Source organism: Arachis stenosperma, chromosome 5 (assembly GCF_014773155.1).
Source record: "Arachis stenosperma cultivar V10309 chromosome 5, arast.V10309.gnm1.PFL2, whole genome shotgun sequence".
Taxonomy (NCBI): domain Eukaryota; kingdom Viridiplantae; phylum Streptophyta; class Magnoliopsida; order Fabales; family Fabaceae; genus Arachis; species Arachis stenosperma.
The window spans coordinates 276,263-301,200 of record NC_080381.1 but is presented as its reverse complement, the minus strand read 5'-3'; the positions used below and the strand labels follow the sequence as shown (position 1 = coordinate 301,200).

Genomic DNA, 24,938 nt, shown 5'->3' with positions numbered 1-24,938 from the left:
TGATCTCTCACCATTTATTTTATAAGTGGGATCAAAAATAAATATAAAAGAGAAACTATTCAAGAGTAAAAGATCACACTTTACTCTCTAAAGTAAAATTCAAACTTTAGAGGATCCAAATCCTTTTTTGTGAGACATATTGTTTGGACGCTGTTTTTTATGTTGTGCAACTGTGCATAGAAAGAAGTTTGGTGATATTATTCTCGAAAGAGACCCAGCGAAAAAAATTCAAGAAACTTTGAGAATTGAAAGACTTGTATCATTTGATTCAAAGAACAACTAATCATGATCTCATGGCTAAAAATACTGTCTCGTAGAACGACTTCAGCCTACTTCATCATTTTATATACGTAGATAAAAACCAAACCAATTAACTTGGTTTTTTTGTTTCTTTTATATGTAGACACCAACAAAGGGTCCTCCTTTCTTATCATATGCTACCATCAAACTATTTTTTTCACCAAAAAAGATTTCTCAACAAGAGCACACCAGATCTCAGAATAAAATTTTTCACTGGAGCTCCTTTTTTGTTTTGGTCTCCGTATTTTTGTATTGTGACAGAATCCAAATGAAAGCTTAATAACATCAAACAAAAAACCCTAATAATTAGAAAATAATACAAATATAATATTAAAAATGATTACATTTTCCTTTTTTCACAACAAACATAATACTTTTGTTCCGTGTGTCGATTGTCAAAATCAATACTTTTGTTGCAAATAAATAAAACAAGGGAATGTATGATGAGCAGAGGCAGAGAAGCAGATGCTTTGATTCATTGCTTTCGCACTCAGAAAAGAAAATGTCGGTGCCTCGAACATCGTGCACTAAGCTAACACTCATAACCGTAGCAGCAGTCATCTTGCAGTTCTTCGGCCTCTCCGTTTTCCTCTTCGCCTTCTTCCCCGTCAAACCCACCCTCTCCGGCCACAGGTACTTCCATTCTCCATTCAGATCTCCCAAACCTCTTTTCCCGCCAAATATTCATCCCTCATATTTCGATTCTTTTTTTTCCCAGTGGTTTGGAGAGTCTCCGACCTCCATCTTGCAACGCTGGTGGCGCTTCAAATCGGAGCGAGGCTTCTCTGCCTCCTGATCAGCTCAGGTCGTTGTATCAGGTACTCCATTTTGATTTCTTCAGTTTTCTCGGTGGATGCGATTGCAGATGCGGATGTAGATTGTAGCTTCGTTTTCAGATACCAAGTTTGGAAGTTACTGCTTTTAGCTAACCAACTAGCCAAGAGTAGTGGCACAGCTGACATTTTTGAAGGGTTACTTAAACATCTAGTTAGGGTTCAAATACTGACAGTGTGTATGAAGGGGGTTTCTTGGCTAGCACCCATGCCATTTGGGAAGTTTTCGGTGCTAAATGATTTTAATCATTACTAGTGGCAGTAGATTACTGTGTATTTATTGTACTCTCTAAAAGTGTATTGTGAATTGTATATATGAAGTTGGGATTATTAAATGATTTTATCCCTTTCATTTCTAGTACAATTTAAGTTTATAAGACTGGGTTGTGTTGTAATAACAACCGGTGAAGGCTCAAGATGACACCTTCTTTTAAGTTTGGTTGCTGAAATGTTGATTGAAGATAGGCAAGATTGGGAAATAGGGATGTTCATTGGAGCAGAAAGGAATGCTGTTTTGAATTGCAGTGGAAGTCACCTGTTTGTTTCTATAATTACTAGCTTCTGGGTGAATTTTGGAATATTAAGAGACTTGTATTTTATGTGGCAAGGTTTAGGATTGAATGTGTTATTAAGAGACTTTGTTTTACTCATACAGATGATTTAGTTAGTACATTTTGTGCTTTTGGTACTGGTTTTGTTTTCACTGAGAAACTTAGAATTGTTCTCTTGTAGGAAGTATCTGAGATCCTTCCTCCATATGATCGACTCATCTTAATGGTATGTGAAGTTGCTTGAGTCTCCTCTATTTTTGGAGATTTTTTATTTGTTCATTATCTATTATGGTTGTCCATGACACTAGACATCAGTAAATATATTAGTTTTTCACATAAAATCATTTTATTGTAGGTAATTGATGCTCTTCCGGCAGAATTTGTGCTTGGCAAGAATGGGAAGCCTCCAAGAAAGGCTTTTATGGAAGCCATGCCATATACCCAGTCATTGTTGGCAAATGGTATGGCCGTTGGACATCATGCAGTAGCTGTGGCTCCAACCGTTACCATGCCTCGTTTGAAGGTTTGAGCCATTGTGATTATGTGATATTACAAAAGCACAACCTAACATCTATGGTATTGGCATTTTAGGCAATTGTTTCTGGAGCAATTGGTGGTTTCCTGGATGTGGCATTCAACTTTAATACCCAGGCTTATTTAGATGACAATCTTCTTGGTTAGTCATTGTCTAGTTGCAGCAACCATGATCATATCATTCATTTTTCTGTGAACTGGTACTGAAATTCACTTTTTTGTTGCAGCACAGTTCTTTAAGATTGGGTGGAAAATGGTCATGCACGGTGATGATACATGGCTAAAGTTGTTTCCTAGTTTTTTCGCAAGACATGATGGAGTTGGCAGTTTTTTTGTAAGTATTCCATTACATGTAAGCATAAAGACATGATTTCATTCCCCATAACGATCCAGCACTCTTGTGTCCATCAGAAACACTTTAGGCCATTTACTTTAAAAGAGTTCTTTTTTACCTCTTAGCTCCGTTGGTGGACTTCATTAGTAAATTCTTACTTGTATGGTACATGGTAGTGTCTGTTTGCATAGTAGGTTCTTTCATTGGTCATAAGTTAATATAAGAATATTATTAATCCATTATTTTGCTTGGATTTCCTAATTCTTGTTGCCGCAGGTTAAAGATACTGTGCAAGTAGACCAAAATGTGTCTCGACATCTTGGTGAAGAGCTTAGCAGAGATGATTGGAACATTCTGGTTAGTAATTGTAACCACTTCATAATTTGGTCTTACCTAATGTTGTTGAATTGTGTGTTATTTTTCACCTGTCAAACTTGTACACTTCTTTCTGGTTAAAAATTTCTTCTCAACACCACCCTGCCCCCCGAAATTTAGAGAAGCCATATGCTTTACTATTATTTCCTTATTTGCATTTCTTTTCCCATCAAAGGAATAGCAGTTGTTTTCCTATGAACATTGGTTTTGGGTACCTTTTGCATATTTTTGAGTCTCTGATATGTGTTCATTGTCAACTGTGCAATTTTTATAACATTTCGTGCGTGGTTTGGCATGTTTCTAAGTCCCTTCATTCATTCTAGAAGCTTGCTTCTATTCGCTTACTTATTTTTTAGTAAACTATTGAAATGGTAATAGTATTTCAAATATACTTTCAGTATTTATTGAACTTTTTACAGTGGGGTTTTTGAAGATTATTAAAAAAACAAAGACAGTTTTTATTTTTTCTTATTTTTTTGGACTTTGATTGCATAGACATTTTTCTTCATTTTCTTAAGCTATAATCACTTATTATTAGCCCTGTTTATGGATCTCTTCTTGGAAATCTTGAATTTTCCATGTCAACTTTACTGTTTATTGTTTTCTAACGTGTCAATTGCCAAGTATTATAATCAAAGTTGGAGTTAAGGCATATTCTGATTAGTACTTCTTTTTATTAAATGAGTTGATTCAATTCTACTTCTAAGTTAAAAGTATTTGATACCATTCTACTTTTTATATTTACTTCATACTCTATCTCACAGTTTGCTGGTTATCAACAATTTCTCTGATTTACTGATTTTAAAAGGCAGATATTAAATACCTAAGCTCAAAATTGTTGGTTTAGTGAAAGTTTGAGACCCATTTTGTTCTATAAGGATTCTTTATTATTGTATAATGTGATTTTGCATTTTTCTTCGATATTTCTTATTTAGCTGTTCTAAATTACATGATGCTTTAATTTTTAATTTTATATGCGCATTTTACTGAGTTTGTTTTAGATTCTTCATTATCTAGGCTTGGATCATGTTGGACATATCGGTGGCCGCAACAGGTATTGCCGCCAATTCATTCTATGCTCTATTAGCGTAACCTCATTCAGTTTCTAAGCATCTTGGAATTACTTTCAGTGTGTTAATGGTTCCAAAACTTTCTGAAATGGATGAAGTGGTGAAGATGATTCATACGAAGACCTCTCAAACCCTAGGAAAAGAGCAGGGACAGACACTTCTGGTTTGTCACTATTTTGCAGTTACTCTTTTAATTGTGGATTACAGAATTCGGTCCGGTTTGTAAGGCTTTTAGCTTTCTAAATGCTGTAGCACAAATCAAATTAAAAATGGTTTTTAATAAGTACAAGAACAACAATTGCATTTGGTAAAATAATTTTTTAAAATAAAAAAAAACTATAATAGACATAAATATATGGAAAAATTTGGATCTTTATTAATATATGAGGTTATATTAGACATTTTAATTTTTGTAAGCACACGCAAACTTTGAAAAGCACCTCTTTTAGGTGCTTTCAAAAGCACCCCAGACTTTTAAAAGCCGCAATTAAAAGCACGTGATCTTTTTTATTTAATACACAAAACGAGGTGGTTGTCCTTTTGAAAAGCACAAGCATCTCCCCAAAAAACTTTACTGAACCAAATCTTCATATGACCTGTGTACACCTAGCAGTGGGCTTGGAGCTAGCAAGTGTAATTAGTATGAAGACAGGACATATGCCGTTGGATTTTATCTATTTAAGCTTTTAAAGGAGTTATCACATCATTTGATCCATGTAGCCAACTCCATCTAGTAGGATTAGGCTTTGTTGTTGTTGTTGTTGTTGTTGTAAGCTTTTATAGGAGTAAAACGCTGGCTTGAGTTATGCTGGAAGCATGCTTTAAGAACTAATTTAATTTACTGACAAATGGCCCTTGTCTTCGTGTGAAAATTCTATGGTGATTTCGCGAAGACATATTTGTATTGTGTTTTTGTAGTTTTGGTATCAATTGAATCTAGAATATTTTGGTTGACATTACTTTGCGGTTTGCATTATAGAACTTAAATGTATTAATCATTGCTTATTAGTTATTATAGATATGAATTCCATTCATAAATAAAAATTTAATTAATGTCTGCTGGAAATTCTTACACAGGTTGTTGTCAGTGACCATGGAATGACTGAGACTGGTAATCATGGTGGTTCCACATATGAGGAGACAGACTCACTAGCTCTATTTATCGGCCCGAAAAACCATGCCTCTTACCATGCATTCTCCAATCATGACACAGTATCTCAGGTAATGAAAATATACTTCTTGCTTATATGCTTTACCCTTGAGCTCTAACAGATATTGATAGTTTTCTTTCCTTCTCCTTGACTTGAATGTGCTGATGAAACCAATCCAAGCCATGAATAAATCTCTTCTATAGGCCAACTTCATGAATCATAACCCTTCCTACTAAAACTTAATTTGTTATTTAACTACTATTCTTGTTGGCTTGTTTCCCATCTTTGAACCTAAACCGCTACTACACCACTGTATCACTGACAATATAGTGAATACATCATTTAAGTTAACTAATCATCCTGCGTATTAGGAAGTTAAATATATGAAATTTATTATATTATTGTGCTGCAGGTTGATATTGCACCTACACTTGCTTTACTTTTTGGTGTGCCAATACCTAAAAATAATATTGGCATTTTGATCTCCCAAATGATGGACTCTCTGACAGGTTAGTTCTGTTTATCCCTCTATAGCTGTCTGTCTGTTCATCACACACTGATAGGACGGTGGTAGAGAATTTTTTGCCATCTGCCTTCATTGTCTATTCAAGCATAATATGTTTCATAACAGCAAAACTATCAATATTTACCGTTTTGTGTTTTCTCTTTTTGCTTCTCGGTGAACTAGATGAACAAAAGTTGAGGGCACTGCAGTTGAACTCATGGCAGCTATTCAGATTACTTCAAGCACAGTTGCCTGGTTTGTCTTGCAGAAATTTTCCATGTGATGGCTTTGTTTCCGATGGTGGACCCTCAGTTGGTGAATGCAAAGGTAGTGACGAGAAATTGTTTTGTTGCTTGTATTTAAACGCCGCCACTCTTCATGATGCTTGGAAGGCTAAAGTAGCCAACAGGTATGCTGCAATTTTAATGTACCAAGTTTTTAACAAGTTCCTGAACAAATATATATTAACTATGTTTCTTAAAAAATATTCCATTTGTAATTTATCTTTTAGGTCTAGTCATGGAGAAGGCTACAGTGGCATTACTGCAGCATATAATGAGTTTTTGAGCAGAGCTCATGAGTGGCTATCACGCAAAGCAACTGATGTATGCATAACCTTCTGATTTGAAACTTGTTGACCTTGATAAGCTGAAATAATGTTTTATATATGGCTAGTATTAAGGGATGCCATCATGTTGTATGATTTATGCCTCAGTGCTTCTCTAAAGTTTTCTTTCACTTTCTGTTCTCTATACAATATAATTTGTGCAGAAACCAGTGAGTTTACTTGTTCTTGGACTTTCTGCTTTGATCACATCATCCTTAATACTGCTGAGACATGTATTCATCATCCACAAAGAAGTTCCTACTGGGGGAATACAAGATGCTGGCAATAATATGAAGCAATGGAATTTGGATGAGGTTTTCATCTTGTTTAGCATCATCATCGTTGCAATGAGTATGGAATCGAGTTCCATGGTTGAGGAAGAGCATTATATTTGGCATTTTCTAACTGCTACCGTTATTTTGTTATTTCTTCGGAAATCAATAGCATCATCGAAACTTAATAAACCACATGATCATCTCAATTCAGTAAAGGGACGAAATATATCAGGATGCTACCAAATGAGTTCATTATTGCTTATTCTTTTTTGTGGAAGAATTTTGAGGGGCTGGCATCAAGGTGGTGTGAATTGGACTTACCTTCCTGACATTTCAAAGTGGCTTGAACAGGCTGGCAATCATTATATAACAATGATTCGTCTAGCATCATGTGTTATGATAATCATTTTAGCCGCACTTGTATTGTACTTCATGCAGTCCAAAATGAAAGTTGTAATGGTGACTGGTTTGAGCTTGTTGGTGTCGGGGTTTTTGATATTGCAACATTTCTTGAAACATCCAGAGCTCTCTGCAATAGACAACAAGGACACTACCTTATCGATACAAATATTTGATGCCATTCATGGAACCATCTCTGTTATAGTTGCATTGATTTTGCCATGGACTATTCCCATTAAGACTCCTGAAATGTCCTCGAGATGGAACTCCTATGTACGTGATGCTGCTCCTGTTGAGACTCAGAGCATGGCAACAAATTTAGTGTTAAAAGATTGCTTGTACGTGGTGGGGTGCATGTACGTAACTTCCTGGTGTCTTCTGCAGTTGTTACTCCAACATCCCATGAATGCAATGCCGGTTTTCTTACTCTATGTTCAAGTTGTGGCCAGCATGCAAACTTTTTCTTCATGGCTACATCATAATCAGTGGGTTGAGGTTAGTTACAGGTTTTATGAATATTGGCTTTTAGGGTTAATATTTTGATGGTAGATTGACGTTGGGCTCTAGAGTGCAGTACTGTCATTGAAAATTAAATACTGGATTATATAATCACGAGGTGAAGTTTTTTTGTGGAATATCTGTCAATTATTGAGCTATCAATGTTCTCATCTTTGACCTGACTTTGTGCTAAAGATTGAATGTTTGTAAAATATGAATTAGCTATAGTTGTTAACTTGATATTTCAGCAAAATAGATATGCATTTTTTATTTTATTTTTGCAGTGAGATTTGAATGGGTTTGAAAATCGAAATCCAGTACTGATACTATGCATTTCTTAGATTACATTGCTGTACAGCATGGGAATGGCAGGACATTTTGCTCTTGGGAACAGCAACACGCTAGCTACCATTGATGTTGCCGGAGCTTTTATTGTAAAGTTTCCTCATCTTTTGTACTACTTTTCAAAGAGTGCATGATTTCCTGCATCGCATTTAATACATTAATGCTCCATGTGATATCCATTTTCTCATCAAGGTATTACTATTAATTTGCAGGGAATTTCAAGTCACTCAACCTTCCTTTCAGGTGTTCAAATGTTCATGATTACTTATGCATCCCCAATGCTGTTCCTTCTTAGTATGGTTATGTACATCTCCATCAAGATGTCAATAAATCTTCCAGTTACCAAGGAGGGAAATTCCGGAGAAATTCTCAAGAATCTTCTTGTATTTCCTTGTCTAGTTCCTCTGAGCATAAATTCTGTTCTCTTGACTTCATACACTATTGTCTTGCTGATGATGAGGAACCATTTATTTATATGGAGTGTCTTTTCTCCCAAGTGAGTATTCATTGAATCCTTGATGAATGGTTGAAATTTGAAACAGAGAGTATCGTTTCATAATTTGATCCCTGATTTTTAACCATGAGTAATAACAAGGGATAATTTTGAGGTGGTAGTGGATGATGGGTTTATTTTGTGAATTGGTTTAAACTGGTTCACCAAATTTCAAACTGGTCTAAACTGGTGCTACAGTGGCAATTGATATCCACATCAGCACTTTGTTAACGGTATTGAATAGACTGGTGGCAACGGAAGATCCAGCCTGATTCACTGTTAAAAATCTAAGAGACCAGACTGAGTAGTCAGTGAAAACTCAGGGACCAAAATTTTTAACATATCATTTTCTGATATTATGTTTATCTTATATTTCATTTAACTTTTAAAACTTATAGCATTAATTTGTGTTGTAGGTACCTTTATGTTTGTGCTGCAACGGCCTGTGTGTATATTGGGGTCTTCATTGTAGCTGCAACAGTGAGTCATACATATGTGGTGCTTTTTCATCTGAGAAAGAGCTTCCGCATAACTAGCAAGGAAAATGGTACGCGCGATTAGTATTGAACTGTAGAAAAGAAATTTTGACTCGTCTAACTGGATTAAGTAGTTGGTAAATATTGATTTATTTATTTATGTATTCTATTTTACATTTCCGCCTTCTGTTTTGGCTTTTGGGGGGACTTGGGTGACAAGGGACGCGACGGACATACTCTATTAGTCTCTGTTTTCATAAGTTGAGTTATGAAAACGGAATTGATTGAAATTTGTACGAAGGAATTGAAAACGGAAGATATGTTTTGTTTTTTATTTTTTATTTTTGAAAAAAGAAGTTAAATTTCTTTTCGAATGTTCATAAGACAACAAACAGACATTTATTAATGACGGTCGAAAGTTGAGATGGAGAAACGAAACAAAATATTTTTATATTTGTATTCATTAACCATTTCTTTTTTGGATGAGAAAAATAGAAGAAATGGCGTGCAAGAGGATTATGGGAGAACAAAAGTGATAGGCTAAAAACTAAAAACAGTGAAAGACTAAAAACGATTATTATGGGTGTTTATGAAGAGTAAGAGTGGTTACCAATGAGAGAGATTTTAGGAATGAATATATGAAATTAAGTCAGTAATTAAATCTGATTTACAAGTTAATTAACTAAACTTAGAAAGTGGATCTATGAAATTAATATAATTGATTTTTAGATTATAAAGACTGATTAATATAAGAATTATTGGCTAAATAGTATTTTTGTAAAAGTATTTGTCTTTTTAATTTTTGAATAAAGTATTTTTTTATTCTTAATATTTGTTATTTTTAAATATCTTTAAAATTTAATTTATTTAATGTTGTCTTTAATGTTTTTTATTTGTGCTCATTATTGTTAGATGTTAATTTCATCTAAAATGTTAATAAAAAATATTCAGAAATAATTTTGACACATTAAAAATATTAAAAATAAAATTAAATGAATAAAAAGTATTAAAAACAAAATTAAGCGTTATAGATATATTTAGAAAATCATAAATATTAAAAAGAAAAAGTATATTTTATCTTTAGTTTGAAATTTTGACTAAAGATTGTTCTAAGGATATTGGTTGAGAGGATAAATAAATTTTTTTTAGTATTTTCACTAGATCGAATGCTTAAAAAATTTAAAAAGTTAGTCTTTGTTTTATATTTTTTATATAGAGATTATTTTTAACTTACTTTAATCTAATATTACTTCAAAATTAACCACTTTAAAACGTAGGTTTGAGACCCTCGATACTTGTATTTGCCGCTAGTAGCAAACATTAGTACACTAATCCGGGAAAATAAGTGATAAGGTAAGAACAAATAAAATTAAGAAACTAATTTCTATGCCATAACAATATTTAAAATTTCTATATTATCGGTCAATAGATTGCAATAAAAAGAAACAGTTGGTAATTGGTATGCATAACTATTCAATTACTTCAATATAATAAATAGAGAAAAAAATGTTATTGATTCTAATAATTGCTAAAACATTTAGGTTGTCTTTGTCTATAGAAATGGGACACTAAGACATAACAGAAATATAAAATTATGTTTGATAAATGAGATATATAAAGACATTATATCTAAAAATATTGAATTAGTATATTTTGTGTTCATCTTAATAGAAAAAACACAGAGACACTAACAATTGACATAATTTATTTTTTATTTTTTTATTATTTTTATTAATTTTTTATAATTATATTTTTTATTTTTTATTTTTTTATTAATTTTTTATTATTATATTTTTTTCAAATTTTTTGAATAAAAAAATGAGATAAATTAAATTTTTATAATTTATTTTAATTTTTCACCAAACAAAATATAAAAATACAAAATTTTATATCTTTATTCTTTATATCTTATTTTTAATATCTTATCTTTATCCAATTCTCAAAACAAACAAAGCCTTAGATATAATTTAGTTTTTTTCCCTCATGAATTTAGTTTCTAAAAAGGTGTATTTATTTAGATCCTCAAATGGGGGAGGCAGTCAAGGATAGAATACAAAGTCCAACGGGTATATACACTGATGACTGATAGGTCCTGTAAAGTCAACCAGCGTTGACATCGTTTATTACCATAAGTTAACAGTACACAACAACGCACCTATATAAACCAAGGCACATTTTCACTTTCCTACAAAGCAAACACGCCACATCAAATTACCAAGACACCCTTCTCCCACCAAATCTCTTCTTCGGACCCTAAATCCCCAAATTTCTGACAAACACTCACAAATTCCCAAACATGAACGCATTCCCTCCCCCTCCACCTCCTCCTCCGGGGGACTCCAATGCTGAAACCCTAATCGCTGCATGCACCGCCATGCTCTCCCACCGCCGCTTCTCCACAGCCCGCGACTTCGCCCTCCGCCTCCCACCCTCCCACCACACTGTCGCCCACAAAATCATCGCCATCTCCGACGTCCTCTCCGCCGCTCACAGCCGCGACTGGTACTCCCTCCTCCAGCTCAGCTCCTCCGACTTCGCCGGCGATCTCTCCCTCCCTCGGCAGCAGTTCAAGAAGCTTGCACTCCTCTTAGACACCAACACCAACAACTTCCCTCTCTCAGATGAAGCCCTCACGTGCCTCGCCGAGGCTTGGCACATTCTCGCTGACCCCCAAAGGCGCCAAATTTACGACCTCGAAATCGCGAGTGAACTGTTGTCGCAGCAGCAACCTCAGCCGCAGCAACCGCCAACACAGCAGCCGCAGCCACAGCAGCCGCAGCCACAGCAGCAGCCGCCGCTCATGTGGGACACTTTCTGGACGGTGTGCCCGTACTGCTGGAAAATGTACTTGTACGAGAAGGCGTACGAGGATTGTGCTTTGAGGTGTGAGGGTTGCCAGAAAGTGTTTCAGGGCGTGCCGGTGAAGCCTCCGGTAAGGGAGGAGACGGCGGTGGTTCAGGGGGAGAGGAGGGAGTACTATAAGTGCAACGCGAGTGTGCCATTGAGATACTACGAGGTTTTGGAGAAGCCGGAAAATAAGAACTTGAATGAAGAAAATTTTGTGTATATCTCTGATGATGATGAAGATAATGCTTTTGGAAAGGGTAATGATGTGGGGAATGATGGGATGGTTCTTCAGGGGAATGTCAACAATGGAAGGGTGGATTTGCGTTGGAATAGCTATAATAATATTGGGAATAACAACAATGGTAAGGGGAGTATGAGAGTGAAGACTGTGGCAAAGAAGATGGTTGGGAACAGGATGATGAGGAAGCAGCAAGGAGTGTTTCTTGATGCTGATAATGATTTAGGTTTGAATATGGATGCAGGCGACGACAGTGGTGAATTGGAGTTTACACAAGGAGATGATGGTGATATCTTTGTTGGCGTTCGCTTTGGCGACTGATTATGCAAGGAAGAGAGGTAATTTGGCACCTTTGCCTTGTTTATTTATGCAGTTGTAGGAGTAGGCGGCAGCATATAGTGTTCTTTTATTGTTAGTTTTGTGCACAGCTTTTCGTAGGTTCCCAAAAGAAAAATCTGAAAAGAGGAACTTAGTATAGTTTTTGACTAGGAGCATTGCATTCGTGTATATGTTACCATTTTTGTAATGCCCCTTTCTGAAATTGAAATGAAAAAAAAAAATACAAAAATCTTAGTCGCGTTGCTGATTATGGTCAGTATGTTCTTTGAATGAATTGGTTTTTATGTATGTGCATTGTGCAAGACTACCTGATTTTTTGAAAGTAGGGGTACTTGATTTTTTCTCTCTTCTGGCTTGGTTGCAAAGGAGGTCTCTTGTGAATTGAAACTGAGAGCTTCTACAAGATTCGGTTGGTTCTCTCAACTTCATGTTTCCGGGAGCATTGTTGCTTACTATATATGTTCTAGGAATAGCAAGGACATGTATATTAGTAGTATCACTGAATTGAACTCACCTCATAAACTGTATTTACAGTGAGTTCCTTTCTTCTAGGTTAGTCAAACAAATTTGTTAAGCTAATTGTGTGTAGATTTAGTTCAACGGAATCCACATTCTTTTCACCATCTTTTATGTTTGATTCAGAATTTATATGTTTTTTAGGTCTCGTTGATCTTTCATTTTAGTCACTTTACGTTATATGCTCTTGGGATATGTGTATTTTTTCTGAGATTTTCTTCTTAAGTATTATTGATTTGTAGTTTCTTTGTTTGCCTGAAAATATCATCCTGCTGTATTCTTTCCCCTAGTATTTATTTTGATGGTGCAGTATGGCCTTAAGAACATTTGGTATTTGTGATTCAGAATTTTGTTGAGTCTGTTGTGTCTACTGAAATTTCCTTTTACCTAAGTCAATGTTTTAGGATACTAATTTAGTCAAGTCCTCTATTGTGCTTACTCAAAACTGATAAAGCTAAACATAAGTGTCAGATCTCTGCTAGTAAGCCTTTTGATTTTGTAAATGATGGAGCACAGGGAAGAAATAGTTTTGTGTGACAGAATATAAATGAAAAGGGAATTACACTGTATTGTTACTCTCCTTATTTTAGTTTATTTTGGTAGATTCATATTCTATTCTATTCTAATAAATCCATCGGCATCTTTTGAGATATATTGTATTAATTGGCATTAATTAAATTAATTTAGTTATATCTCAATCAATAAAGGAAGATTCGAGAATTAGTGGAATTATTTGGTAATTAATTCAACTTTGATTAAAAAAAAAAACGCATGAATGAGGAGGCAGCACAAGCACCCACCTCCATCTCTGCCAGAGTGCCACTGCCAGTATCATCTCGTGTCCGAGCTAACACCGATACCTAAAATTTTTCCATATGTGCTTTATAATCCAGAGTTTATAGCAGTAACTATTCTAAAATTTTGTGTATCTCACAATGTTTTTCAATTTTCATGCATGCTGTGACATCGAGCACCCTATAGTGCCAACAACACTAAGCCACAATAGAAGTTAAATCACAACTATATTATTGCCTTATTTCACTTGGATTAATAAACAATTTTTTAAAAATAAAAAATAAAAAAAAGGCAGGTAAATTAAAATGTATAGGATGAAGGCGGGTGCAAATCAAGGAATTTATGACCAGGATTTTGGAGTAAAGTTCGGAATCTGCTTCTTAAAATGTTGATGATGTTATAATTAATCTCGGATTCGCTATAATTAGATGGAAGTTTTCCTTGCATAATTTATTTCTATATATAGCTTGCATTTGCAATCAACTCCTCCTGTTGCAACAAGGGTAGAAACCTCCAACCTTCATTGATTTGTGGCAATTGTATCTTACACCTTTCAGAATTAAGTCAGAATTATGGTACCGTTAACACAGGTGAGGTTTGTTTATTATCAAATTGGAAGTATTATTTTCTTTGTTCTATTTTGGTAAAATATTTAGAAGAACATGGGCATGCAGCGAGTTCGAAATCACTATTACTCTGGAGCTCAAATTCTAAGGAGTTCTTCAATAACACCATATGATTACATCTTTACAAAGCCAAGATCAAAGGCAGCGGACAAAAAACAAGCAGCTGTAAAACACAGTCAAGCAGAAAAGAGACGCAGGATGAGAATCAACACTCAATATGAGGCCCTCAAAAACCTCTTCCAAAATAAAACCAAAGTGTGTAGTACTTTATATATTATGCAAGGCACTTTTTTTTACTCTTAACATAAGAGATTATAAATAATTTTACTTTTTCTGTCTCACGTTTCTATTATCAAAATTATTTACAAAAGATGTTGATGACAAAATTATTAATAATAAAAGAAAAATCAAACTCTTAAGTTGTCTACAAAAAAATATATTACTGAAAATTATTTATGTTTTTGGACTTTTTTTTAAACAAATAATTCTTTTGGGTACATCGAGTGAATTTTCGCCTTTCTCATAAATAATTTTTTCAGCTACATAATTTTGTGATAAGCTTGCTAACTATAGATTGTGTTATCAACTAACAGACGGACAAGGCATCATTATTGGCAACTACTATTGAAATAGTTAAAAATTTGAGAAAAAATAGTATTCTACAGGAAGCTTCTAGTAGCTCAAAGAAGGAAATGAATAAGGTTACTAACCAGAAGAAAATGCAAGAAGCTTGTAGCCCAAGAAATGATGATGTGTTTCCTAGTTGGGAAGACAAGTGGAGTCTAAAACATGAAGAGGGTCTAATGAAGGCTACATTGAATTGTGAGGATAAGCCAGGATTGATGTCAACAATAGCAAAGGCAATGGGGTCAGTGGAAGCCAAGGTTGTAAAGGCTGAGATGGTGAATGTTGGAGGAAGAACTAGGGTTGTGTTGTGGGTCAAAGATTCCAATGGTGATCTTAAAGTTGAAGAGATTCTCAAGAGGACACTCAGTACTCTCATGCAAAGGCCAGTCCCTAAAAAGAGGCGTTTTACTCAATAATTGTTATGTGCTACTGTGTTATATAACCTTGACTTGGACTTCTAATGATGATAGATTATTTATTTACTCTCTCCATTCTAAAGATAAATAAATCACTTTCACTTTGTACCAAAACAAAGTTAAAGTGATTTACATTATAAAATGGCAAGAGTAAATGTCTATATATAGGGATTATAGTTGACAAGGGCTAATAAGTTTTTCTAGGTTTAAAGAATAATTGACTCTAGGCCCATTGCTAAGATTAGGTAGGTTTGTCATGAAGTTGTCAAATATGCAAGTTCTAACCATGTTACTTTCTTAATTTGTAATATGAACTAGTCTATATAGACTTATAGAGTATGCAAAATTGTTAATAAGAAAAAAAAAGAGTATGCAACTATTAATCACCTACTCTTTCAATCTTCGTTAATTGTATTGAATAAGCATCTTAGATAGCCTTCACATAAAATAAAATTTAAAATAATAAATAAAATCAGTGTAAGCAACAATATAACAGCATTTTCTTGATTGTTTGTTTTGTAAAATCGGTATGTAGTTTTTTCTTAATTTTTATAAATCATTTGACAAGCAATTAGAGATTAGCATCTTCATTCTACAACTATTGGCGAAATAATGATTTTTTTTTTCTCTATACCAAAAATACAAGATAATTGCTTCTATATCAACTCAAACTCAATAAAACGTTTGAGCTGATGCATCTCTACTAGTTCTTTTCACATGTGTACTAGAACTTTTGTCTCGATGGTTAATAGTGACAAATCTTTTAAGGTCAAAAACCCTACTGCCACTATGATTTCTGTTTTTGTTAGCATACAAAACTGCTTTATTCTCTAACTCTGAGTCTTGCCGGTGCCTCCTATTAGCATCACTATCTACTAAGAATTCTGTAGATAAGTTATCATAGGAGTTAGATGAAAGTCCCTGGTTGTTATACCAATTGGATCCCACCTCACCAAATATGTAATCTGAGAAGTCAGCAGAACTGGCTGAGTCCTTAATACTTGAAGTACTACAAGAACTTGCATCAGAAGAGCTGAAGAGAGAAGAACTTTCACTTGAAGAATCCATCCCATAGTGGAATCTCCATTCTTCTGGATATGCAAAGTCATTGCTTAAGGAATCATCAAGAACGCTCCAAGAAGGGTGCTTGCCATGCTTTTGTTGTAGGGAGCTCGAGTCGGCACTTGGAGCCGTGGTACTTGATCTCGTCTTAGAAGTAGAAGGAATGGCTTCCAAGTTCCTCCTCTTGAACTTTGGAGAGATTGTAGTGCTACTAACCAAACCTCGAGGTTTTGGAGAGTGCCTAAAGATTTAAAAAAAAAAATCATAAAACAATGTTATTATGGAACATATCCAACAAAGAAATAATACATGGAACTCCACAGGTGTATTACCTTGCATAAAGAAGCATGTATGCCCTTTCTGCTAGGACTCTTGACAGTTCAACAGGTTCTACCTACATAGAAGCACACAAGCTATCCTCAGTTTACATGCAGAAACACACCTCTCACATGAAGTATGCACATATTCGATACCATCATTGGAATATGAATTAATGCTATAACCTACAATTACGGGAAATATTGTTTCAATGGATCATGGAAATTTCCTGAAATGATTTTGGTACTTCTTTACATCTGAATTTGAAGAACAAAAGGCACAAGTAGCTTTACAACTATATTCTAATAATATTCTATGATGCATTATATTAATGCTTCAAAAACATGCTTTATCGGGTAGCATCTAGGAATTAACTCCTTTTCACTCATGACATAGTATATACCAAATATGTTAAATACTTCATACCAAAATACGTTATCTTTCCATAACATACTAAAAAATGAGGAGTAAGGACCAACCTCCTATCTATCTACCTATCATTCTAATATTGTATCATTGTGCACAAAAAAAGGGAATGATGTAACTAAAAAGACAGTATGAAAACCAAAAAATCAAATGATGTCATTTGCATAATCTAACCAATTCAATAATATAAAAGGAGGCATTCAAGCACAAGAAAGGTATGTCCATAAAAAAATATTGCACCTTACTGTCATTAGTCCTGAACCATTCTCCTTGAATATTCTTCACATAGCAAATATAGTGGCCCGAAAAAGCAGTATTCATGGTATCCAAATGGACAACCACTGCATAAAGGCTGTACAATGGAGATTTATCTTTCGTTCCACTCATATATGGTGTCATATTCAAGACTTCAGGGAACTGAACTGACTTATTTAACTTCTCAAAGTTTCCAGACTGCCAAACCAGCAAGTGTAATATTCATGAGAATATATAATATGAAAATCAAATTACGATAGCAGAAAAGAATACAGAGAAAACATGTAAAACTTCAAAATTTAATATTGGAGATGTACCTGAAATCGTTTTAATACAATTGTAAGAATATTTGGTGCCTCCAATACTGTCAACTTCTTCTTGGCTTTCTCATAGGATTTACATCTGGAAAAGGGGCAAAAATAAAAACCTTATATTTACATAGTGTGAATGGAGCCTAAAGCTGAGTCTTTAATAAATTTGTCATCATATTTATGGGCAGAATTATGATTGTCATTAAATAACTTGTTCAATTAAATTACACTTGCAAAGCATGATCAATTTTGAAGAAAATCCAACAAAGTTCCTAAGATCATCAAATAAATTTGTCAAACAGAATATTTCAGCCCATTCGTGAAGTCCCATACACCCATCACATTCTTTACCTAGAAGTGTTTTGTGCAAACTTCTCATTTTTCCTCGTTGTAGTAACATTATATCTGAGAATCTATGGATTAAGAGAACATCAAAAGACTATTCATTTAAGTCACAATAAGTATGACGCCATAGATGATTCTCATTGTAAAATATTCATGTTCAATTTAGTTTACTGCCAATAAAGCCTGAAAGTATAACCTTTCACCAGGTTTATGTCACCACGCACCATTCATTTATTACTTATGAACCCTCATGCAGCTTTATATAAAATGAATTATACTAGTAAGGGGCAAGAAAGGTTTTGAAACATTACAACAACTGAAGCATAATAAAAGCCTAAATAGATGTAATGGTTGGGAATAAATCAACATACCTGCTGCAATTATACTTATTGTCTTTATCCAAAATTTCAGGTGCTGTAAATTGTCGTAGAGCATCCTCCAAAGTTCCAATATCTCCATCGATCTCAACAGTCAGATCCATCATTCTCTCATACCTCTCAGATTTCCCCAGGCACCTTAAGCACTTTATCTGCAAGTGAAAGCCAAAAGATTATATTACAAAATATTACATAGGTTAAATAATCTCCCTCAACAAAGGTGGAAAACATAAACTAAACTAAACTGTCAAATTGAAAACAACCTTAGATCGTAGATAACCTCCAAAAGTATACCCAATAAGAGTTGTTTCTTCTGCCAAAGGACTTGAAATGCCAGCTTCCTTAAGGCAAATTGCTTGCATTGTATCAACTGCACACCTATCAGTTGAGAATTTTATCGTGTTTATCAACTTGATATACAAAAGTGACAACTACTTTTTTAGTATGAGAATCTGAGAAAGCATCGGCTAAGAATCAGTTTCAGCAATCATTTGGCTCACCTCAAAAATTCATGGGCATCTTCCTCCCTTCCATGTCCAAAATGGCTACCAATCTTGTGTATTTTAGATAATATCCCTATTGGAGAAAGTGGAGAGTTCCCTTCCTTTGCCTTCTGAATCAAATACTCAAACTCGCAGATAAAACACCATCCCTTCTTCTGACCTAGTGAAATAGTGTAACAATTCAATAAACTAAAAGCTCATAATAATTGAACAAGTTGAATAATAAAGTTTATTATTGAGAGGAACTTGCATTTTTTTGTATGGAAGCCTTGAAAAAGATAAGAAGTTATAGGTCGAGTATATGCCAGGCATTGGAGCACTGCATTAGCATAACAGCTGCAGGAGATTTATTCAAAATGTATTAGCAACAAGGCAAACACTTCTAAACAAAGAGAGAAAAAATTTCCAACACAAACAAGTAGTGGATTTATACCCCTTTAACTACCAAAACACACAATTAAAACCAGCACTGAATCCTAGTAAAAATGTTTAGCCAGCTAACACTTTGATCATATTCTCTCAAAAAGACCTACTCAAATTGTAAATTTTCTTTTAGCACAAGCATCATACTCTAATTTGCTTCTCTACCCATGCTCCATGAGGACATTTAGGGGGAAAAGAAGAAAATCTAGAAACATAAGATCTTGTTGAAAGGCAGCATGTAGTTGGTGTTAGTATAATAGTAGCTTTGTATTTATGATAGTAGTTGATAGCTATATGTATATATACACCCTTTTAGATGAAATCATATAACATGAGCTCTTTCATTATGCATTAATGTGGTATCTAGATCCTAAAGAGAAAACTCATTGTGCACCAAGAGAATCCAATATCCTCTTGGGAAATTTTTTTTTTCCAGAACCATGTGTCCTTCCAGCCATTAGAACATTTCCTGACATGTTCTTCTCTTTGGCAGCCCAAGACATTCTGGCCGCTGTCAATCACCGTTAGAACAGTTCTAGTGCCGCCACTGTGTGCCATCGAGCAATCCGACCAACAATCACATGGTTATCTTTGCCTTATTCTGCAGCGTCCAACCCTGTCAACAGAAGCACCTCTAACAAGCCACATCACCACATGCCTCTTTTCTTTGACGTACAAATTCTCTCGGTGACTTCCTCCAGCACCTAAAGGTGCATCCGCCGTCAATTGCAATGCCGTGCTCGCCTAGTAATCCTCTTTCCAGAATTGATTGTGTTTTTCTCATTCAACCATTTTTCATCTGTAGCTGTATCGTTCCTGTTTTCGCACCAGGACGTGTTCTTCCTTTCTGTTGCTTACTATTTCTTTGTTTTCTTTCTGGTCTCGATGGCTACTGCTACTTCTGCTATTGATGCCGGTGCTAGTGGTTCCAAGAATGAAAACCCTACTTTCACTAGTTATGTTAGTGTACCTATTACCATTGACAAACTTGATGGAAATAATTATGATTCTAGGACCTCTGATATCAAGTGTGTGGCTAACTAGCTAGGATTATGCAAAACATCTCACCAAAAAGGCTGAAGAAATTACTGTCAGTGACCGTCAGAAGTGGATTAAGATTGATTCCCAACTTTGTAGCCTTATCAAGAACACAATCCATTCTTCAATTAAACAGATTTTTCCTGCAACATGCACTTGTGAAGCTATTTGGACACAGGCAAAGGCACTTTACATTAATGATACATAATGATTTAATGGGATTTGTCAAAACCTCATGCGTGTTGTTGCCCCTTGACAGATTGAAGGTCCTATGTTTGCAAATTTAGGAAAGATTCATGGTCTCTCCATGTCAAAGTCATTGGAATGCCATGCTTCACACCCTAAAATATGTCAAATGAGCACCAAGCGAAGGGCTTCTTTACAAGGATAAGGGTCATACAAAGATTTGTGATGTCGATTGGGCAGGGTGTCCAATAGATACAATTCCACCTCCTACTACTGTGTTTATATGTGGCAATCTTATTTCTTGAAAAAGTAAGAAGCAAGAAGTGGTTACACAATCTAAGTGCTGAAGCAGAATATCGTGCTGTGGGATTAACTTAACTAATGTGGTTGAAGCAACTTCTTGAAGAACTCCAATTTGGGAAAATAGAGTCTATGACTCTTGTAAGTGACAATCAAGCAGCTTTGCATAAGAGGCCCCAGAATAAGTTATTTATGTAACAAGCTTGGTACATATGACCGATATACTCAAGCTTGCAGGGGAGTGCTGAAAGTCAGCATGAGTTAGTAGCTTTTTATTTATGATAGTAGTTGATAGCTATATGTATACATACACCCTTTTTAGATGAAATTTATATAATACATGAGCTCTTTCTCTCATTTATTATGCATTAACAAATGTCAACCAAAATTACAAAAATATCAGACTTTTCTCCCTCCCTTTATCCAACCAGTCACCACAATATTTTCTTAGCATATAACATAACATACTAATCAATGGAAAGGAGAAGATCTCTACAATACCTGTTACCGCAGTTTGTGAGGCCAAAGGGGAATAGTTTCACCTTGTCATAGCAGTAAAGTTCCGAAAATAATTCATAAGGAAAGGCCACCTGCCAAAAACATACAATTTGAACATAAACACAGACAAAGTTAGTAATGATAAAAACCTTAGTAATAGTTACGTTCTGAAGAACTGAGCCAACACATATTCCCAACCTCATTTTCAACAGATACGAGATCAGATCTTGACTCTTTTGAGCCTCTAAACTGCTGGACAACCTTCTGCATTGATGTTTTTAAACCATTACGAACATTTAGTGGCAGATTAGGTATAGCACTTTTAGCAGGCAGTGTGTGATAATTATCACTTTTGGAAGACTTGGAATGTGATGCCAAATCACCCTTGGTAGTTGAGGATAGTAGATCAGCAGAACTAGATGATGATTTTCGTGCTTCTTTGTGCTTGGACAAATGTGATTCTTCTACCAAATCATGATCAGCTACAAAATCTGTACTACAACTATTCAAGGAAGACACGTTTCTGCACTTAGTATCTGCTACTGATTTTTCAATTGTAGCAACTCTTCTCCGGTGTTCATGGCCACTAGAATTTGACACCACATCACGGTATACATCAGACCTAGTTTTGGAGGGCTTTGACTTAGAGACATTCTCACCAGCACTATTACTAGAATTTGTCTTGCTTCTTTTACTTGAACCAGAATCCTTAACTTCTGTATTTACAGAATCTTTAGACTCTACCGGCAATGTAGGGGTTGACACACTCTCATTGGTATGAGAAGAAGAAACACATGTATCCTCGGTGGTACTGTTGCCAACAGGTTTTGCCAATCTGATGCGAGAAGCACCATCAAAAGACTCCCTTGCAGAAACAGAAGGATTAGCACCGGAATATGAGTGACGGGCAGATGCTATACCAGCATGTGTTCCTTTAATTTCTGCAAAGAATCTAACTAGATTATATACCATACATGATGCACAAAATAACATGTTGCACCTTCCAATTAAATCATTACCATGAATACCGGAATGTGTTTCCGATTCTGAATCTGATACTGCTGCCCTGTGAGAAACAGGTTCCTCATTCAGCTGCACGGTGGCAACCGGAGGACAGCATTCATCCTTGTGACCGTGCCTCCAGTGAATAATTTGACACTTACCCGAGCTACAAGAAAGCATGCGTGTCAAAACCACAAATGACAAATGGAAAACAATTAACAAGCTTGGTAACGTACCAACAAGTGGTTTGAAGAACTAAAATTGATTGAATTTTTCTTCTTCATAATATTTATAAACAAAGAGTAGCTTAATTTATTTAAAAAGAAAAAAAAATAGTTTCGCGTGTTTATGACGTGTCACTGAGAAAAGGAATGAACTATGTCCACAAACCATTGTCAAAATCACAAGCTACAAGTTTCAGCAAAGATTGGACAAGTCAAGCCCCAAACCAATTACCACGAAATTTCAATTTAACTCAGAAAACTTAAAACAAATTTAAAATTAATATATATATATATATATATATATATATATATATATATATATATATATATGTATAATAAATTAACAATGTTCTCCCCACAAAAAAATCACACTTTCTAAGTGTGCAAGCTCAGAAGAAAAACGGAAAAAACGAACCAGTATCTAACAGACTTGCACTGAGCGCAGCGCATGGTAGTGGGAGCGTAACACACCACACACTGGTGCCACCTCGAGTTGGGCACCGACACCGGAACCGGAATCGACGTGGCGGTGGTGGTGGAGGAGGAGGAGTAATAATCAGTTGAAGCAGCGACCATGTCAGCAATTGCTGCATCCTCCACCAACCTCGCGATCTCCTCCTTCTTCGCCTCCGCATTCCTCCATGCCTGCCTAATCAAAACAAAACCTAACAGCAATACCGCATACACCACTCCCTGAAACCCTAGGATTCCCGCCACCACCATCTCTCTCTGTGTATTTCTTCTTATCCTGCACCAAGGACAATCCCGGAACACAGCATCCAAACGATTGCGACGGTTTTGTTTCGCATAGATGGGTTGCCAGGGCGTGGAAGAGATCAGTAACGCGGCAAGTGTCGGCGGCGGAAAAGAGGAGGTACCGGGAAGGGCAAAATGGTAAAGTTAAGTTGGTGAGCTGGAGAGAGAATGAGCATCTCGGATTGTGCGGTGTCTGTGTCGTGTGTGTGTGGGTTTTGTGCCTCACCCCCTTTTTTTTTGTTGTTTTTGCAGGGCTCTGAAATCGATTCTCCTTTTTTTCTTTTTTTTGAGAGTGCAATGCGGATGTGGAATCGGAGAATGTAGGAGAACGCGATCTCGTTTGTCGTTTCTCCTCTCTTCCGGGACTTGCCGTTTCTTCACCTTTTTCTACTTCTTTCTATCCTTCCCCTTCTCTCTCTATCTTATTACTTGTTAAATCATTTTTTCTCCTGTTAAATTAATTAGCAATGTTTAATTATTATAGAATAATATTATTTAGAAATTATTAATCATTATAATTGATGGTAAACATTCTAATTTTTCTTACAAAAGGAAAAATAGTTAAATGCCAAATTTAATTTTTACAGGCTGTATAAGAATAGTTTATACTGGTAATAGATAGAATATGTTGTTGAGTATTTTAGTGTCTATTTTATTTGTTTGTCTTTTTTAATTCTCTGCGTTGAATGAGTTTTTTTTTTTTTTCTTAAAAACGGAAATTTTACTGGCCATGTAAAACCGATTTTAATTGATGATATGTAATTATTGTTTTGAATGCATATAAATGATGATGTTTATCATGTTACTATTACTGTGTGAGTTGTAGTGGTTTACGCATCTGAATGGAGGTTAACATAATAATTGTTAAGTTGAAGGGGGAATTGGATGGTAGCTAAAGAAGGTGGAACCTTATTGTACGTTGTGATAGGAATGGTATGGTGGAATCTCACATCACTGCTTATTTTAATTTGCAATAACAGCACGCTCGGAATTAGATAATAATGTTAGCTTTGGCAATTGGCATATGGTGTTTCTTAATGCTAATGAGTAAGTGAAAGAGCCTAACAGCGGAAACGACACAAATGTCCAACACAAGAACAATATGGAAGCACTCACAACGCAATATGGTAGCAACTATAACAAGCAAATATAGCAAGTAAAGCAATAACAAGAACACACCGAGATTTTAACGTGGAAAACCCCCTCAATGTGAGAGGTAAAAACCACGGGTCGTCCAGACCAATGAAATAGCTCCACTATAATCAAATGAGGTACAAGAGAGTCTCAAACAAAGCACAAAAACGTGCATATAACCAGCCAAAACATCAATGCACCAAAGCTCACAAATAATAGGCAAGAAGATGAAATATACCCAAAAAACAGAGCAGATGTCGAAGCCAATTTCTCCCTCTGCAGACCTCCAATTAAAATCTCCACCGTTCAGAATGAAGACCAAAATGTGAAAAATCTACAGTTCAAATTTCACGTCGATCCAACGGTGAAAGAATGAGAAACTGCCGTTCCAAGATTGCTGCTCTGTGTAAAAACGGGAAACCTAATTTCTCTCTTGCGAAACCAATTTCTCCTACTGCAAATCTCCAATCAACATCTCCACCGATCAGAATGAAGAACAAGATGATAGGAACACGCAGTTTAAATTTCAAGCCGATCCAACGGTGAACAACTGAGAAACTGCCATTTGAAATTTGCTGCTTTGGACAAAAACGAAAATTCTGTTTTTCCCTTTCTTTCTCTCTTTTGTGG

The 24,938-nt window shown here is 35.3% G+C and overlaps 4 protein-coding genes across 8 annotated transcripts; 3 read left to right on the top strand and 1 right to left on the bottom strand.

Annotated features, from left to right (window-relative positions):
- Window positions 1-503: 503 nt before the first annotated feature.
- LOC130979096 (GPI ethanolamine phosphate transferase 2) lies at window positions 504-9,042 on the top strand. 3 transcript variants are annotated; one of them, XM_057902450.1, is made up of 17 exons: window positions 504-933; window positions 1,019-1,118; window positions 1,866-1,910; window positions 2,040-2,207; window positions 2,276-2,360; window positions 2,446-2,552; window positions 2,829-2,909; window positions 3,929-3,981; window positions 4,058-4,160; window positions 5,075-5,218; window positions 5,561-5,657; window positions 5,837-6,062; window positions 6,165-6,258; window positions 6,425-7,429; window positions 7,774-7,866; window positions 7,990-8,273; window positions 8,687-9,042. In XM_057902450.1, the coding sequence occupies exons 1-17, from the start codon at window positions 737-739 to the stop codon at window positions 8,829-8,831; spliced, it is 3,027 nt and encodes a 1,008-aa protein (XP_057758433.1). In that variant the 5' UTR covers window positions 504-736; the 3' UTR covers window positions 8,832-9,042. The 3 variants fall into 3 exon arrangements, with proteins under 3 accessions (XP_057758433.1, XP_057758435.1, XP_057758434.1); XM_057902452.1 differs by lacking the exons at window positions 504-933; window positions 1,019-1,118; window positions 1,866-1,910 and having other exon boundaries at window positions 2,086-2,145; window positions 2,451-2,552; XM_057902451.1 differs by lacking the exons at window positions 504-933; window positions 1,019-1,118; window positions 1,866-1,910 and having other exon boundaries at window positions 2,120-2,207; window positions 2,451-2,552.
- A 1,910-nt stretch (window positions 9,043-10,952) lies between these two features.
- Window positions 10,953-13,201, top strand: LOC130979886 (uncharacterized). 3 transcript variants are annotated; one of them, XM_057903433.1, is made up of 2 exons: window positions 10,953-12,169; window positions 12,537-13,201. In XM_057903433.1, exon 1 carries the CDS (start codon window positions 11,043-11,045, stop codon window positions 12,150-12,152), a length of 1,110 nt encoding a protein of 369 aa, XP_057759416.1. In that variant the 5' UTR covers window positions 10,953-11,042; the 3' UTR covers window positions 12,153-12,169; window positions 12,537-13,201. The 3 variants fall into 3 exon arrangements, with proteins under 3 accessions (XP_057759416.1, XP_057759414.1, XP_057759415.1); XM_057903431.1 differs by having other exon boundaries at window positions 12,497-13,201; XM_057903432.1 differs by having other exon boundaries at window positions 12,474-13,201.
- Window positions 13,202-14,799: 1,598 nt separating this feature from the next.
- LOC130979385 (transcription factor bHLH131-like) lies at window positions 14,800-15,150 on the top strand. The gene has a single exon (XM_057902817.1). The coding sequence runs from the start codon at window positions 14,800-14,802 to the stop codon at window positions 15,148-15,150; it is 351 nt and encodes a 116-aa protein (XP_057758800.1).
- Window positions 15,151-15,710: 560 nt separating this feature from the next.
- LOC130981737 (ubiquitin carboxyl-terminal hydrolase 17) lies at window positions 15,711-23,631 on the bottom strand. Its single transcript, XM_057905396.1, has 12 exons — window positions 22,834-23,631; window positions 22,212-22,360; window positions 21,391-22,133; window positions 21,196-21,284; window positions 18,998-19,083; window positions 18,745-18,907; window positions 18,508-18,622; window positions 18,239-18,396; window positions 17,529-17,613; window positions 17,197-17,409; window positions 16,545-16,606; window positions 15,711-16,453 (listed from the first exon to the last, which is right to left on the bottom strand). Exons 1-12 carry the CDS (start codon window positions 23,139-23,141, stop codon window positions 15,823-15,825), a joined length of 2,802 nt encoding a protein of 933 aa, XP_057761379.1. The 5' UTR covers window positions 23,142-23,631; the 3' UTR covers window positions 15,711-15,822.
- Window positions 23,632-24,938: the final 1,307 nt, after the last annotated feature.

Coding starts and splice junctions, on each gene's coding strand:
- LOC130979096 (XM_057902450.1), top strand. CDS start 737: ATGTATGATGAGCAGAGGCAGAGAAGCAGATGCTTTGATTCATTGCTT. Junction 934..1,018: donor CCCACCCTCTCCGGCCACAG/GTACTTCCATTC, acceptor TTTTTTTCCCAG/TGGTTTGGAGAGTCTCCGAC. Junction 3,982..4,057: donor CATATCGGTGGCCGCAACAG/GTATTGCCGCCA, acceptor AATTACTTTCAG/TGTGTTAATGGTTCCAAAAC.
- LOC130979886 (XM_057903433.1), top strand. CDS start 11,043: ATGAACGCATTCCCTCCCCCTCCACCTCCTCCTCCGGGGGACTCCAAT.
- LOC130979385 (XM_057902817.1), top strand. CDS start 14,800: ATGAATAAGGTTACTAACCAGAAGAAAATGCAAGAAGCTTGTAGCCCA.
- LOC130981737 (XM_057905396.1), bottom strand. CDS start 23,141: ATGGTGGTGGCGGGAATCCTAGGGTTTCAGGGAGTGGTGTATGCGGTA. Junction 18,397..18,507: donor GAGGTTATCTACGATCTAAG/GTTGTTTTCAAT, acceptor TTTCACTTGCAG/ATAAAGTGCTTAAGGTGCCT. Junction 16,454..16,544: donor TACATGCTTCTTTATGCAAG/GTAATACACCTG, acceptor TTAAATCTTTAG/GCACTCTCCAAAACCTCGAG.